General features: G+C 42.2%; 1 protein-coding gene across 3 annotated transcripts in view; it reads right to left on the bottom strand.

Moving 5' to 3' along the window:
• vwa8 (von Willebrand factor A domain containing 8) overlaps positions 1–17,494 on the bottom strand; it is a 353,830-nt gene that overhangs the window by 71,210 nt on the left and 265,126 nt on the right. For all 3 annotated transcript variants that reach the window (XM_072584806.1, XM_072584805.1, XM_072584804.1), the window contains 4 exons: positions 16,537–16,691; positions 15,129–15,330; positions 12,810–12,891; positions 11,538–11,742 (listed from right to left, as the gene is read on the bottom strand). In XM_072584806.1, coding sequence (XP_072440907.1) covers positions 11,538–11,742; positions 12,810–12,891; positions 15,129–15,330; positions 16,537–16,691 — 644 coding nt within the window. The remainder of the gene's footprint in view (positions 1–11,537; positions 11,743–12,809; positions 12,892–15,128; positions 15,331–16,536; positions 16,692–17,494) is intronic.

Below are 17,494 nucleotides of genomic sequence, written 5' to 3'. Positions count from 1 at the left end.
TATTGAGAGGCTAATGTAACATTAAACATTTTTTTCGTGTTCTCTTAGAAGGCTGTAAATGACCTGCAGCATCATTCAGAAGACAAGGAAGGGAGTTAACCCCAGTGTTTGGCTAATATTCACCCTCCCATCAATTTCTTGTAATTGTCGCATTGCACTTTATGGGACTTCTTGGTGAATTGGCCTCTATGCTTTTTTACATTACAATTGCAATATCATCATAAAAATAATTAATGGCTGGAAAATGTTATGGAATGCTCTGAGATTATGAAAAATGCTTTATGAATGTAAGTCTTTATTTCTTCATCTTTTCGACTGATCTGGACTAAAAGCCATGATTGGTTAAGGATTGGAAATTTTGAAAATCAAGAGATAGGAAAAGGTACAAAGGACATGGACTTCCTTGATCACCAGTTGTGGGTGGGCCAATGATGAAGTGACTTCAGACATATAACATGAAATTATGGAGACAAAACTGACTTGGTCTTGGAAAAGGATACAAAACTGGCTTGGTTACAGAAGAGTAGCAGTGGAAGGGTGTTTTTCAGAATGGAAACGTTAACTAGTGCTGTTCAACAAAAATCACCCTCAGGTCCTCTGTTGTTTGTAGGATATAGGAATGATCTGGAGGAAAATGTGGGTGGTCTGATTAGTAAGTTTGCAGATGGCATGAAGATTGATTTAGAAATGCCGGTGTTGGACTGGGGCATATAAATTTAAAAATCACACAACACCAGGTTATAGTCCAACAGGTTTATTTGGAAGCACTAGCTTTCGGAGTGCTGCTCCACAGTCACCTGATGTGATTGTTAGACATGAAGATTGATAGAGTTGCTGACAATACTGACGATTATGAAAGGATACAATAGGATAAATTGGTGACTTGGGCACAGAGATGGCAGATGGAGCTTAATCCAAACAAATGTGAGGTGATGTATTTTGGAGGATCAAATTTAGGTGTGATACAGACTGAACAAAGGCAGAAGGTTTGTTTTTAGTTCAGTTAGAGCATGATAATTGGCACAGCTTCGGAAAGATGAAGGACCTATTCCAGTGCTATATTTATCTCTCGTTCTTTTGAAATAGTAAAAGCAGCACTGCACAGTATTAAGTGTAACAGGGAAGTATGCAATACAGAGAAAAGCTATTCAGTTCATTGTGTTGGTGTTGGCATTTGAAAGGCCTCAGTACTGCCAACTAGTCATACTCCCCTGACAATGGAAAAACATTTCCAGAGAATCCCTAATGTGTGGAAATGGTCCATTCAGCCCAACAAGTCCAACATCAACTCTCCAAAGAGCATCCCACCCAGACCCAACACACTTTCCCCTATCCCTGTAACTCTGCATTTCTCATGGTCAATGCAACTAACCTACATATCCCTGAACACAATGGGCAATTTAGCTTGGCTAATCCACCTAACGAGCACACCTTTGGACTATGGGAGGAAACTGGAATGCCATTGGAAACCCACACAGACACAGGGAGAATTTGCGGACTCCATAAAGACAGTCCCCTGAAGGTGGAATTGAATCTGGGTCCCTGGTGCTGTGAGGCAGTAGAGTTAACCACTGAGCCACCATGCCACCGTTTCTGTCTATCTACTTTATCAAATTCCTTCATATTTCTGATTATTGTGCTGAACAAAACTCCTCTAAACCTCTGCTTAAAACGTCAATCAGAAAACTATTCAAATTCATCCTCTGGTTCATATTCAAACCATTCACAATAACAGAGGGAACACAATCTGATATTCCCACTGAGAAACAGCATGGACCACTGCCTCTCTCACAGACATACTCTCCTTCATTCAAACACTCAAATACAAACTCTTCCTGAAAAAGTGGGCTGGACTGTCATCCTCAAGGAAGGTAGTAGGAGTTGGGAAAATTTCCAGCTTCAGGAAGCAGGATTTTCAATGCTGGTGGAAGCCAGGCCAGCTGACTGTGGAGGAAGTTTGGATGCAGCCACAGGGAATGTAAAATGCTGAGGTCAGATGTTTAAAAGGCCTTGCTGTTTTCGGACATGGCTCTGGCTATAAAACAGAAGAGAAAACGCTCTGCAGTCCTCCTCTTCCCCCACATCCCCATGACTCTACTACACCACCTCATGACCCCAAACATCTCCATTAGTCCATTAACTAAACATAGTCCATTAATCCGCTGATGCCAAGTTATGGCCACGTGAATAATAATTTTGAAAAAGTATTAATTCTAAACTGCTGAGTCTTGCGACATGCACGAAAATTCAATTCATAGAAGAAAGTTCACTTTGGAGAACTATATTTTGTGTAAATGCATTCGAATGAACTGGGGAGTGCCGGAGAAATAACTCCAATCTGAGGTGAGTTGTTTCCTAGTTGCTGTGGGGAGATTCCTGCCATTGGGATCAAGTTATGTGGATCAATCCTGTATAAACATTGTGCTGCTGTGCTCTGAGCAAGTTGTTCCTCCTCAGTCGGATGGCACAGCTCACAAGTAGAACACAAACGTAATCCTGGCAGCCATGAACCCTGATCGGGTCACCTTAATTCCTGATATCTTGCTGTCAACAATTACTCCTTCCACAGCGTGTGTCCCTCGTCAATGAAGAATCAAAGAAGATTCCCTTTGGCCCATCAGGTCTGTACCTCCAAAGCTACTCTAAATTTACACAAGTGCCATATTCCGAGATTGGGCCCATAGCCTTGAATGTGATTATATTCAAGTATATCTTAAAGGGTTCCCTGCCTCAACTACCCTCCAAGATAGAGCATTCTGAATCCCCATCACCTTCTGGGTGAAAATATTTTTCTTCTAATCCCATCTACTTTCACCTGAAAATTACACCCCCTTGTTCATGACCTTTCAACTAAAGGGAGCAGCTGCTTTCTACTTACCCTGTCTTTGCCGCTCATAATTTTATCCACCTGCACCTTCATGTTCCACAGATTCCTTCCTGACAGACTCCATATTTTTCAGTTGATGACTGGACTGGTTAATGTATGGTTCCTGCTTTGTTTGGGCTGCTCATGACTCAATCTAAGCTGATCACACCATGATCTTCTCACTGAGTGGTTAAAGTGCTAAATCATGGGAACAGGTTTCTACTGTAATGTCAGATATGATCTAAGATGTTCTCGGGTATACGTACAGTTGCTGATCTTTCTCACTGGAATTTGTCTCGGTTACTGATACCATGTTAGGAAGGATGCCTGTGTAGTCCTATGCAGAAGATGGGCTAAGACTTGATTAAACAAGTTATGTTTATGACTGACATAAAGCTATCGGCATTCTGTCAGATACGCATTAGAATCACATTCAACTGAACATTCCACATCCATAACAGTTTAGTTACATGCCATTCAACACAAGAACAAGAACCTGGAAAACAGTTTGCTCTTCCTAATGATCTTGCCTGATCTTTCACATGATCTTGCCTGAGGTCTGGTGGCCCTCAGGTTAAATCACAATAACAATTTTTCATACAGTGATGGGCAGAGCTTTACCTTGTGACAGCAATTCACCCTTTCGGGTCCTACCTCTCTGACACAACGGTTACAAAGGGAAGGGTGTTGTTCCTTAAGAACAGAACATAGACCAGTCCAGCACAGTACAGGCCCTGGGGCCAACAATGTTGTGCTGAGCATTTACCTGAAATTAAGATCAACCCAACCTACACACCCCTCAATTTACTACTGTTCATGTACTTGTCCAGCAGTTGCTTAAATGTCCCTAATGTCTCTGACTCTACTGGCAGTACATTCCACGCACTCACCACTCTCTGCATAAAGAACATGCCTCTGACATCTCCCTTATACCTTCCTCAATCACCTGAAAATGATGACCCCTCATGACAGCCATATCTGCCCTGGGGGAAAGTCTCTGGCTATCTCCTCCGTTTATGCCTCTCATTACCTTGTACACCTCTATCAAGTCACCTCCCTTCCTTCTTCTCTCCAGAGTGAAAAGCCCTAGCTCACTCAACCTCTCTTCATAAAACAAGGCCTCCAATCCAGGCATCATCCTGATAAATCTCCTCTCCACCTTCTCTAAAACATCGACATCCATCCTATAATGATGCAACCAGAACTGGACACAATATTCCAAGTGTGGTCTAACCAGGACTCTACAGAACTGCAGCAAAACCTCGCGGCTCTTAAACTCAATCCCCCTGTTAATGAAAGCCAAAACACCATACACCTTCATAACACCCCTATCAACTTGGGTGGCACCTTTGAGGGATCTATGTACATGGACCCCAAGATGCCGCTGTTCCTCCACACTGCCAAGAATCCTGTCTTTAACCCTGCATTCAGTATTCAAATTCAACCTTCCAAAATGAATCACTTCGCATTTATCCAGGTTGAATTCCATCTGCCACTTCTCAGCCCAGCTCTGTATCCTGTCAATGTCTTGTTGTAGCCTGCAATAGCCCTCAACACTATTGACAACACCACCAACCTTTTTGTCATCAGCAAACTTACTAACTCACCTTTCTGGATACATGTTTGCTCACTGAGCTGGAAGGTTCATTTTCAGATGCTTCATCTCCATATCTGGTAATATCATCAGTGAGCCTCCAGATGAAATACTGGTGGTGTGGCCTGCTTTTTATTTATGTATCCTTGGGTTGATGATGCCATTTCCTGTGGTGATGCCATTTCCTGCTCTTTTTCTCAGAGGGTGGTAAATGGGATCCAAGCCAATGTGTTTGTTGATAGAGCTCTGGTTGGAATGCCATGCTTCTAGGAATTCTCTCTGTTTGGCTTGTCCTAGGATGGATGTGTTGTCCCAGTTGAAGTGGTGTCCTTCCTCATCTGTATGTAAGGATACTAGCGAGAGAGGATCATGTTGTTTTTGTGGCTAGTTGATGTTCATGTATCCTGATGGCTAGTTTTCAGCCTGTTTGTCTAATGTAGTGTTTGTTACACTTGTTGCAAGGTATTTTGTAAATGACATTAGTTTTGCTTGTTGTCTGTATAGGATCTTGCAAGTTCATAAGCTGCTGTTTTAGTGTGTTGGCAGGTTTGTGGGCTACAATGATGCCAAGAGGTCTGAGTAGTCTGGCAGTCATTTCTGAGATGTCTTTGATGTAGAGGAGAGTGGCTCGGGTTTCTGGCCGTGTTTTGTCTGCTTGTTTGGATTTGTTGCTGAGAAACAGGTGGACTGTATTCATTGGGTACCCGTTCTTTTCGAATACATTGTGTAGGTTGTTTTCCTCTGCTCTGTGTAGTTCCTCTGTGCTGGCTCATTGAAATAATGGTACTCATGGGTACAGAAACAAGGTGGGTAAATGGAATTTTCACATTCATCAGTCAGGATGTAAATGAATGATGGAATGGGGCTTGGGAGACTAAATGTGTAGAAACAGGCCCTTTGGCCCAACAAGTCCACACCAATCCTCCGAAGAGTAACCCATCCAGATCCATTCCCTTATTTCTCGACACTTCCCCTGACTCATACACCTAACACTACGGGCAATTTAGCATGGCCAATCCACCTAATCTTCAGACTGTGGGAGGAAACTGGAGCACCCAAAGGAAACCGGAGCACCCAGAGGAAACCCACGCAGACACAGAGAGAATGTGCAAACTCCACATAGACAGTCACCCGAGGCTGGAATTGAACCCAGGTCCCTGGCACTGTGAGGCAGTAGTGTTAACCACTGAGCCACCGTGTTGGGATTCTATGATCAATATGGTCAATGTTTCAAACACCAACTCTGCGTTCCATGCCCTCAGTATGAAAAAGCGGTTCATGCTCTGTGACCTGAATGCCTTGAATTTAATCTCATTCCAGATATCTCAACCCTTAGGCTATCCCATTAAATCATATTTTAATATATGTCTGCTCAGCAACCTGTGGGTTCATCATTTCCAACAGATGTAACTCAACTTTTCTCGACATTGTGTTTCATAGCAGGTTAATCATGTTTAATCCACTCCCCAGAAAAACAAACTAAACGAACATCTTTCATCTACTTAATCTACCCAGAAGATGAGTGGTGTGTAGATCAAGAGGGATGTTACATACGATAATACAATGGTGCTCGGTCAATACTTTTCAAAGGTGATGCTTTTGACATAGGAATGGTTAGTAAGTTTTTCGCACATTTTCAAATAGCTCAGAGTCTGGTTAGAAAAACAATAATTATATTCCCTTACCACACTGCCAATTGATTTAAACTTTGCTTACATTTCCTGCATCACTCAAAGCTGGTGTGAAATGGCTACATGAAAAGGAAATGGTTTCCCTAACTACTGTTTTGGCTTCACATTAAAGATCGCACAATGCCTTAAAACTGATCTGAGGTGGGGCCCTTTCTTCTGAACACCATGGTCCTCAGCTCACAACTGGAACACAATCTGCATACGCAGTTTCCCAGCATGGGTTATCAGCAGCTGAAACTGCACATACAAGGGATGCATAATTGGAACATTTACCCAAAAATGTTCAAAAGGATTAAACTCGGCTTTTCAGATGAGTAAAGAAAAATTGCCTTTGAAAGAAAACATAAGAATCCACCTCTCATTAAATATTGCCTTTCACTTGGCTCCAACTTTCTCCATCTTTTGGAAATGGAGGCATATTACTTTATTAAAATACAAATGGAAATCTGGAGAGAAGCCAGTAAACCGCACAAAACACACAAAACGACACACCAGCATATGTACACAGAACTTACATTTCTAAACTAACTAATGTAGCACAGAGTGCTGAATAAACTCTGACAAAACTTGAGCCCAAGTCGCCTAAAGAGATACGAGGACAAGTGACCAAAGCTTGGTCAAAAAAACAAGTCTTTTAAGAGTAGCTGAAGTAGGAGGGAGAGAAGAAGAGAGGGTGAGGGAGGATATTTCTTAAGGCATGGATGTTGCTGGTGGATTGATGAATGCAATAAGTGCTATTCACTACACACGGATTGACACCTCCAAAACCAGACTTACATACTAACTACAAAATTCAAGAATGTGTACACTTCACACTCAGGAGTTTCAATGAATATTGCTTTTCAATAAACTGGGTGACAGTACTGCCAAGATGATGGAGGGGATCATACAACAGTATCATTTAGAGCATGTGGTTAGCAATAAGCTGCTTACCGAAGTCTAGGTTGGTACAGCTTGGAGTTTACTGAAGCTGTTTAGTACCTGAAGACGTACGGGTTTATCTTTCTCATTTTCATGTTTTGGTAAAACAAACAAGGGCAGGACTTATACAATTGAAAGAGGGGCCTTGGGTAGTGTTGTAGAACAGAGAGATCTATGGGTTCAGGTACATAATTCTTGGAAGTTTTTGTCACACGTAGGGTGGTTAAGAAGGCATTCAGCATGCTTGCATTTATTGCTCAGGCCTTTGAGTTGGGATGTTATGTTGACATTGTATTAGACGTTGGTGAGGCCTCTTCTGAATTACTGTATGCAAGGTAACTCTGTTATAGTGTCATAGAGATGTAAAGCACGGAAACAGACCATTCCGTCGAACTCATCCATGCCGACCAGATATCCCAACCTAATATCGTCCCAGATGCCAGCACCTAGCCTATATCCCTCCAATCCTTTCCTATTCATCCAGATGCCTTTTAAATGTTGCAATTGTACCAGCCTCCACCACTTCCTTTGGCAGCCCATTCCATACACGTATAACCCTCGGCATGAAAAGGTTGCCCCTTAGGTCTCTTATATATCTTTCCCCTCTCACCCTAAACCTATGCCCTCTAGTTCTAGACTCCCTCACCCCAGGGAAGAGACTTTGTCTATTGATCCTATCCATACCCCTCATGATTTTATAAACCTCGACAAGGTCACCCCTCAGCCTCAATGTTCCAGGGAAAACAGTGCCAGCTTATTCAACCTATTATAGGAAGAATATTATTAAGCTGGAGAGGATTCAGAATAGATTTACCGATGTTGCCAGGAATGGAGAGTTTGAGTTTTAAGGAGAGGCTGGGACTTCTTTCACCGGAGTATAAGACGTTGAGGAATAACATTAAAGAAGTTTATAAAATCAAGAAGGGTATAGATAAGGTGAACGACAGATACCTTTTCCCTAGGATGGGGAATTTCAAGACTAGGAGATATATTTTTAAGGTGAATGGAGAAAGATTTTAAAAAGACACGAGGGAAATTTTTTTTACACACAGAGTGGTTTGTGTGAGAAATGAACATCCAGAATAAGTGGTGACAATAGGTACAGTTACAACATTTAAAAGACATTTAGATAAGTACATGAATAAGAAATGTTTGTTGGGATATTGTCCAAGCACAGGTAGGTGTGACTAGTTTAGTTTGGGATTATGGACTAGTTGGACAAATGGGTCTATTTTCATGCTGTATGACTCCATGTAAAAAAGATTTGGTTAAAGACACAAGAAGGGAGACAGGAAATGGATGAAGATTTTATCTCATTCCTATTTAACTTTACTTCTTAATAATTCCTGATTACGGTCTGCGTATGAACTGCCAAAGGAAATGGTGGAGACTGGTCCAGTTATAACATTTAAAAGGCACCTGGATGGGTCTATATGATTGGGAGGGTTGAGAGGGATATGGGCCAAATGCTGGGCTTAGATTTATTTAGGATATCTGGTCAGCATGAGCAAATTGCACCAAAGGGTCTGTTTCCATGCTGTACAGGTCCATGACTCTATCTTTCAGAGAGCTATTTGTTCATCAGCTGAAAAGATGAGCCAGGATTACAATCTCAATCTTATTTGGAAAACAAAAAGAACTTGCATCTATATGGAGAAAGTGAGGACTCCTGCCCCTAGATGGAGCCTTTTACGTCTGTAATTCACTCCCTCTTCTTCAATTTGCTTTCCTGACATTCTGAATATGAAGCATTCCTGACATATATTCAGTACAATAATGTAGGAAATGAGGCAATCTAGTTGCAAATAGTGAGGTCCTAATGACAGTAATATGACAAGGTTCTGATGTGAGCTCTTCCAGTGAGTTTAGGAGAGGGGTAAAAAGAGGATGACAGCAAAATGACAGAAAACTTTGAAAAAAACTTTACGACAATGCTTTGGAACGGCCATATTTATTTTGTAAGAAAATCAGTCAGAAGCTGCACAATGCAGCGAACGGTTTTGCTTCATATCACTTAAAGCTAGCTTTCACTGACATGTGGGGCCTTGTAGGGGTCCCACATTTCTACAAGAAACAAGTTGCAGGCAGAATCAGATTCTCTTCCTTAAAAATCTTTTAGTTAATGCTTAGAATTAACCACCCACACTCAAGGTATCAGGGCACCACCATTGGTGGTGCATTAGTCAGGGATAAATATAGAATAAAAGGTGTAGGGGAATGGGTCTGGGTGGATTATTCTTCGGTGTGGACTTGTTGGGCCGAAGAGCTTGATTCTCTGATGATTCTGTGAGTCATTCACTTAGCATGCAACTACTATTCACTAACTGAAAGGCTTTTTGTGTGGAACCAGTGACAGTTCACCCACCCTTGGCTGTTATTGGCTGATGGCTGGCCTTGATGTGTGTTTGGGACAGGAACAGAACACCAAGGACTTTTACTGGCTCACAAGACTATTTTGTGCAGCTGGAAAAGTCACAAGGTGCTTTGGAGGACAAGGGAACAGCCATGAACAGCAACAGCTCAGTGCTGTATCCAAAAGCTTTTTCTTTTAAAAATATTGAAGTTACAGGGGAGGTATAAGTACTGCAGTATTACCAGAACATTCTGGAAATATAAGATCCATTGAGCAGTAGCTAAGCTCTTTCTCAACAGATGATCTTACGATGATCAAAGAGGAGAAGGCCTATCTGTGCGTTTGCAAAGCCATCTCTATTTTCTGTTCAAGCTTTAGGTATCAAAGATTGTCGGGAACAGATGGGAATGTGGAATTTCAGACCTGATCTTACTGAATGGCAGAGCAGGTTCTGTCCTACTTCATATGTTTGTACGTCCCTTAAGCAGCACCCTCTCACCTTGCTGCACACTTGATCCTGAGTGCTTCTCCTCAAGTTACTTGTCTCTCCCTAATAGATAGACACTGCAGTCCCTCGTGCATTTGGCTTATTAACTAATTATTGGCCAGGACGCCAGGGAAGACTCCCTGCCTACCCCTTTGTCAAAATGTCCTGGCTTCTTTTGCCTTTACCTAACAGGGTAGATGCTTAATGTCTTGGCAAAATCGTATCCTGCACACTGCATCACATGCAGCGTCTTTTTCTCAGACCAAAAAGTGCATTTCATTGGAAATACTGACACTGGCACAGGGAATAAGTTAACATAGCCATTTTGTTCTCTGATTCCTTACTCAGTTTTCTCTACCTGGCAGTGAGCTCTGTCTAATTCAACATGAAACTGTCTCAGGGGTTTCCAAACACAACTGCATTGTACTTGAATTACTTGTAACTGAGATATTCATTTACTGAATTCCAAAACAAACACAAGTGAAGCCAAGGTTGCTATACAGGGATCTGTAATTAGTTGGAACGATGCAGGGTTACAGTTACAATGGAAAATGACTAATTCTGCATTTCATATCATAGTGTCTGAAAAAGACGTCTTATGCCACCTGCTGGAGACTTTCAGCCATTACATCACAAACATAACCAGTTATTTTAGGTTTTATTCCTACAACCTTGTTAGAGTAATTTTCATGACTACCGGATGTCCCAAAACACATTACATTTAGTGAATTACTATTGAAATATAGGGATCAGGGTTTCCCAAATAAAAGAAAGAACTGTGGATGCTGGATCTGAAACAAGTGAAATAGAAACTACTAAAGGAACTTAGAAGGTCTGGCAGCATCTGTGAAAAGAAAATAGAGTTAAAGTTTTGAATCCAAAACTTTAGAACTGTTTTCTCAAAATATTGACTCTGCCTTCTGTCCACAAACTCTGCCAGACCTGCTGAGTTACTCCAGTAATTTCTGTTTCATTTGTTTCACAGTAATAGGTAACAAGCTAGGTTTCCCAGTTTGTGACAGGATCCGAGATTCAGCTTGCACTGGGACAGCAGGCTTCTGCAGCAGAGATGGGGAATGTAGAATCAACAACATCTCCTTTTTCTGATTAACGTCCAGCTGGGCCAGAACATTTGGATTTCAATGTTCAGATCTGATGTTGGATGTAGCCAAAGCGCTGACATTATGCAGTTGTGGCATTAATTGCAAACATACTGATGGAACCCACACCTCAATTCAAGATAGCAAATTACAAAGCTAGCAGAGATAAATGGTGGGAAACAAGATTGACACAGCAGTTTTCAGAAAACCAGAGTCATGAACAAGAAGTAGGAATGTGGGACCAACCGTCCTTTCAAGTAGCCAGCCCAGCCTGATGCTGCAGGTCCCTGTGTTTCATTGTTATATCTGGTTATTGTTGCATTGCTGCTTGTAGGATCTTGCTGTACTCTCAACGAGCTGCTGTGTTTTCAACATTGCATTATTAACTCGCAGCAAAAAGATTTTTTTTTCATATAGAGTGGGAATGTGACATAAAAATGCAAGTTCTTGTTCTTCCTTTCAGCAGCAACATATGCTTGTCTCCTGCTTGTCAATCCTTAAAGTTTATTGTAAATGGTTCTTTACCTGTAGGGGGCGTCCATCCTCCTGTCCAATCATGGTCCTCCACTCCAGCAGGGAGCGCTGTAAGTGATCAAATCCAGTTTCCCACAGACGCACATGCCCTCCCATGTCCACTGTCACCACTCCACCCGCTCCAATAGGTGCGATCAGGACATCTGTGTCTGAGATTTTGGATAGCCACTGCGTGTATGGAGAGATGATAAGTGCACTGCAAGAGAGAAAAGCACAACAGTAGAGCCAGCCCAGCGTAAACCTCTGAGAAATCAACTGGTCAGTACTGACAAGATGGTTGAGAGTTCAAATCCTACACTTGCTGATACTGAGGGGGAAAAGTGCCCAACTGGTGGGTCCAGGCATCAAGCTTCCTCCACTAACATACTTCTATCCCAAATGAGTTTACTCCCAGTCCTCTACATTTAACGCCATTGAAAAACCGATTCTTCCTTTCCACACATACTGTGGAAATTACTCATTGCACCAACTACTGTGGGCGGCACGGTGGCACAGTGGTTAGCACTGCTGCCTCACAGCGCCAGAGACCCGGGTTCAATTCCCGCCTCAGGCGACTCTCTGTGTGGAGTTTGCACATTCTCCCCGTGTCTGCGTGGGTTTCCTCCGGGTGCTCCGGTTTCCTCTCACACTCCAAAGATGTGCAGGTCAGGTGAATTGGCCATGCTAAATTGCCCAAAGTGTTAGGTAAAGGGGTAGATGTAGGGGTATGGGTGGGTTGCGCTTCGGCGGGGCGGTGTGGACTTGTTGGGCCGAAGGGCCTGTTTCCACACTGTAAGTAATCTAATCTACATTCACTTCAACAATGCCACTCAGTGTTCCATTACTCCCATCACACTATAAAGGTTCCATTGTGAATTCCCAATTGAGTTTATTGGTCACTGATTAATGATCCCAAGCTCCAGAAGTGGAAGCAATGTGGGTCTGCCCCCTACGAAGTTCCTGGACCTGAAATAAATGGTTGATATTTCTTAAAAGTAAAGCCAAATCATTCAGGATAAATGCAAGGAACTTCATCTTCACACAAAGGGTAATGGAAAACTGGAACTCTCTCTTCCCACAAAAGGTTACTAAGGATCAACATTAATAAAACCTTAAAGTCAAGATTAATCGATTCTTGTGAGGCAAAGGTACTAAGCCTTACTGAACTGAGGTAGGTAAATGGAGCTAAGATAAAGGTTGGTCAAGAGTTAAATAAATGGTGGAAACAGTCAACCTCCTGCTTTATGTTTTCTCCTAGAACTACTCAATTCAGTACTTTCTCACCTTGGAATGGGAATATATTTAATCCTTTTGGAGTTCAGATCTGTCACTTCCAAGAATCCTGCTGTGTTTGGAGGCTTCACATCTACGAGAAAAGAAAACAAAAGCACTGATGATCTGGGATGGACAATAACCACTTCAGTCCCTTAACTGAAGGTGAGTAAGCAGCAATAAAAATAGATTTTTACTCCAATACAAAGACCATTATTTACTGCATGTTGTATCATTTGTCTGAAGTAATTTAGTGAGCGTGCACCTTGAAGGTTACCAAATGCAATTTCTGATCTTTTTTCAGTCAAACAGAGAGCAAAATTCCTCAGGCACATCTTTATGCAGGTCGGGTAGAGTTCAGACTGATGTTTTACCCATTCTTTAAGCATGACTGTCTGAGTACCTCACATTTCTCAAAACATGTCTTTTCCTGATATGTCAGTCTCTCCTCTGAGTCAGAGCTCCTCAGTTCAAGTTCTACTTTCGAGTTTGAATCCAAGCTGAGACTGCAGGCTAGTACCAAAATGCCACCTTGCTGTCGGAGGTGCCATTCTTCAAGTGAGAGATTATACTGAGGGCCTATCCATCCAGGTGGACACTAGAGATCACATGGCACTTTAGAAAGTGGAGCTCTCCCTGGAGTCCTGCTTAATACCTAGCAACAACGTGCATATTTTATACCCTTCTGAAACCAGTGTTATTGAAACAGATGGTCTGCTAGTTGCCTTAATCGTGACTATACTTCAAAACTACTTCAATGGCTGTTAGGTCTTGTAGTACATTTTGATCACGTAAAGGCACGAGATAAAGGAAATTGAATTCTTTCATACATTCGTGTCTGCATTGTCCTTTCGATTTACCGATGAATTTGGCGCTCTGGGCGAAGCTGAACAGCTGTTATTACTCTACATTAACTCCCTACCCACAGTTAAACAGGCTCTTGTGACATAGCGGCAGTGCCCCAACCTCTGTAACAGGAGGCCCACATTCAAGCCCTACCTGCTCCTGGGGTGCTTAATCAAACCTCTGGACAGGTTGATTAGAAAATACCTACTCTTGGTTAAACATTTTACGAGCATCTATGGGTTTGGATGTTGCAGCGAGGATCAAGATTTCCATCTGAAGGAAATGCAGCCTGTGCCTAATGTTGCAGTGGGGCCAGTGTAAGGAAAGTCACGTGAGGTGCAGAATTGTACTGCTCTTGGAGAAGTTGATTCCATTACAATATTACCTGTGGATAGCATGTGGCCAAAGTACCAGAGTGGGTGAAGAACAGAATACTTGGGGAATTCCGAGAACACGAGTCACCACATTGGTTGGGAGGGGGGGTGGGTGGGGGATTAAACCCCACTGCTGCTGATACAGTGCTCTATGTCTGGAAGAGAGGCAGTGGAAGAGAATGGTGTGACCATCTGTGGAAACTACAAACAGACTGAGAAGCAACACTGCATTATAGTCAGAGTCTGAGAAAGTTGTCACGGATTTATGCTGTCAATGGTCCAGTGTTAGAGACCTCAACAGTGAGATTGAAACAACGGGCACCAAGAGATATGGGTGTGGATATGAGCGGCTAAATGATATTCAAAGACTTTGGAGAGGTACGGTGGAGTGGCATGCTAAATTGTCCACAGTTTCCAGGTTAGGTGAATTACCCATAGGACGTGCAGGGTTATAGGGATAGGGTAGGGTAGGGTGGGTGGGTCTGGGTGGGATGTTCTTCAATGGACTGAATGGCCTGCTTCCACACTGTAGGGATTCTATCATTCTATGGTTCCAAGTAAGGGACATTGTAGATAGGACTGTTGTCTGCAAAGGCAGAGGACTATTATTGGGCAGAATTTTGGACAGTCAACAATGAGTGGGAATGAGCTGCAGAGAGTAAACAACAGATTTCATTAAGAGATGCTGCAAGTTATAGATGTGGTTTGTTGTGACCTGATTTCATTATCAGACTGACTTTCATCTGACAGCATCACTAAACCCATAACCTTTATCGCCTAGAGGGACGGGGCAGCAGAGGCATGGGAACACCACCGCCATCCAAGGCACTCCCCATCCTGACATGGAAATACATTGCCATTCCAACACCGTCACTGGGTCAACATCCTGGAACTTCCCCCCCCCCCCCCCCCCACCCCCATGACAGCACTGTGGGTGTCCCTACACCAAATGGACTGGAGAGGTTTCAGAAAGTCAGCTCACCACAATCTTCTCCAGGGCAATTAGCGATTGGCAACAGCCAGTGATGCCCATATCCCATAACCTAATGTAAAATAAATGCTGATGTTAAGTCAAAAGATAGTGCCTGCAGAATCCCAGCATCACACTAACCTTTTGGGTAGATTTCACTTATTGGTACATCTTCAGCAGCAACAGCTCGAATCACCTGGTTGGCTCCTGTCAGGGTGATGCAGTTGGATTGTTTCACACTCCCAGACTCAGAGCTCCCTCTGAAGAACCTACTCTTTGGTGAGATAGCACCAGCACTGTCCAATGAAGCCTTTCGTTTCCATGTGTACACCTCACTGGGAGACTGCAGGGATATGGTTCAGTATTATATAAACCAGCACTTAAACAACACAACAAAAACAGATGTTAGCAGAAGATCATTCTGCCTGCACAGTTGTCAATGTGTATACTGGTCAATGAGAAATAACAAACATAAAGTTTGAAAGTTGTGTCATGCCTGTCCCCTCTCTCCAGCTCCAGTAGGGTGAGTAAAGAACTAAACATCAAGATTGAAACTGTGTCGGAGATCTTTATTGGTGGTGAGGTTGGAGGTGGTGCATTAACACTGGTGCCCTAACCCTGTTGTTCTGAAGGGACCCAGTAAAAATACTGTTCTACATATTCAAAAGCCTCTTTGCAAGAATCACAGAATTGTTAGAGTGCAGGAGGAGGCCATTTGGCCCATTATGTTTGTACTGGTTCTATTACCTAAGGGTGATAAAGAACCAGATGAGTTTTTACACACTCAACATTAGGTTAGATTTTTATAACAGATTTTTATTGAATTCAAGTTTCACCATCTGCCAAGAAGAGAATTTGAATCCATATTCCGTGGACATTAACCTGGGGGTTCTAGGTTACTAGGTCAGTGACATTACCACTAACTATCCCATTGTTTGTTTTAATGGATGATTCCATGAAGCAAGTCCTTTGGCAGCATCATTTCTCCTTTGATAGCAGGTTTCCACAGGACAGATACTGCCCAGACCAGAGGACAGAACATAGATAGTGGGTATCATGAATGCAGTGTCTGACATAGTAGTAGAATTATTAAGAGCATAGTGGTAGCCCTCAATCTGGTACAGCATGTCCAACGAAGTGTAACAGCTACCAAAAGTTCACAGTGATGTTCTTGCTGAGAGTGTGATTGTGAAAAAGATGTATGTCAGGAGGGTGAATTTTACAGCATCTGCTGAATGTGTCACCTCTGGGCAAACAGCATTACGGCAAAAATTCAGTGAATCGGAGAGCAAACTTCCAATCACTTAAAAGCAGATACTAGAATAGATTTTCAACCTGGATAATTGGTTGACTATTACATAATGTTCTTCTCCAAAAATAACTCAAAGCAGGCTTTTTCTACAAGTTGCAATGATCAAAACACATTGCGAGTTTAAACTCAACAAGTTAAAAATCTACCCCTTTGCTTTGTCAGATATCATTAATCAGCCAACTGAAAACTGCAGTACTTCTTACTGGACTAAAATCTATCTCTTTAACTCTGCCTTACCAATAGATCTGGAAACCCGACAACAATTGTCGCATAGCTGTTTTCATCAGACAGAATCCGATTTGGAGACACAATCTTCTGGCCAAGTGCTACACTCAGGTTTTCTGAGGGTAATTCTTCCTTTGACACCATATCAGGGCTTGAAAGCTCCAGGGCTAAAATGAATGGAGGGAAAAGTTATCAGGGGTGATTCATGAATAACCAATGTGGAATCAACACAATGTCATTTTAACTCAATTGGCATCGCCGTAACACATCGAGTCAGGCTGTGGGTTCAAAAACTCCACCACATTCAAGGGTGAATCTTGGGTCCAGTTCTGAGGGAATGCTCCATTTTGTCACCTTTCACACAAGGACTGAATCCAAGATCTCGTTTACCTGTGAAGTTAGATGCACGAAAACTCCAGAGGATGATTGGACAAGGTTTGGGCACACTCTCCTTTTCCAACAACTTGAGAGCAAATTACCTCCTGCTGCATTGATATGTTTACACAAAAACAGAAAACTTCAATGGTGGAAACATGTAACTTAGGTGGGAAACTAAAATGATGTATCTTGCTATCATTCTGACCTTTCTCCCTTGATCTCTTGCAGTGTTCCAATTAAACATAATACAAGCTTGAGTAACAGCATATCATCTTTAGACTAAACAACAACCAATTTCAGTCTCTAGACATAATATTTACAATTTTAGATAATAACCAATTTAATCCTTTTTTTAAAAAATTGATTAATTGCTTTACTTTGTACTTGGATGACTGTTATCATGCCATTCACCTCTGGTCACATCTTTTGTTTCACTGTTATATCCATTATCATTCTTTGCTTTTGTCCCTTTTCTTATTTAATACCTTTAGCCCTCATTCTAATCACAGACCTTCTCTATTTGTGATACATAGGAGCTAGTGTTGGACTGGGGCACAAAGTTAAGAATCACACAACACCAGGTTATAGTCCA

Source organism: Chiloscyllium punctatum, chromosome 15, assembly GCF_047496795.1.
Source record: "Chiloscyllium punctatum isolate Juve2018m chromosome 15, sChiPun1.3, whole genome shotgun sequence".
NCBI lineage: Eukaryota > Metazoa > Chordata > Chondrichthyes > Orectolobiformes > Hemiscylliidae > Chiloscyllium > Chiloscyllium punctatum.
This window is presented reverse-complemented; position numbering and strand designations above follow the sequence as displayed.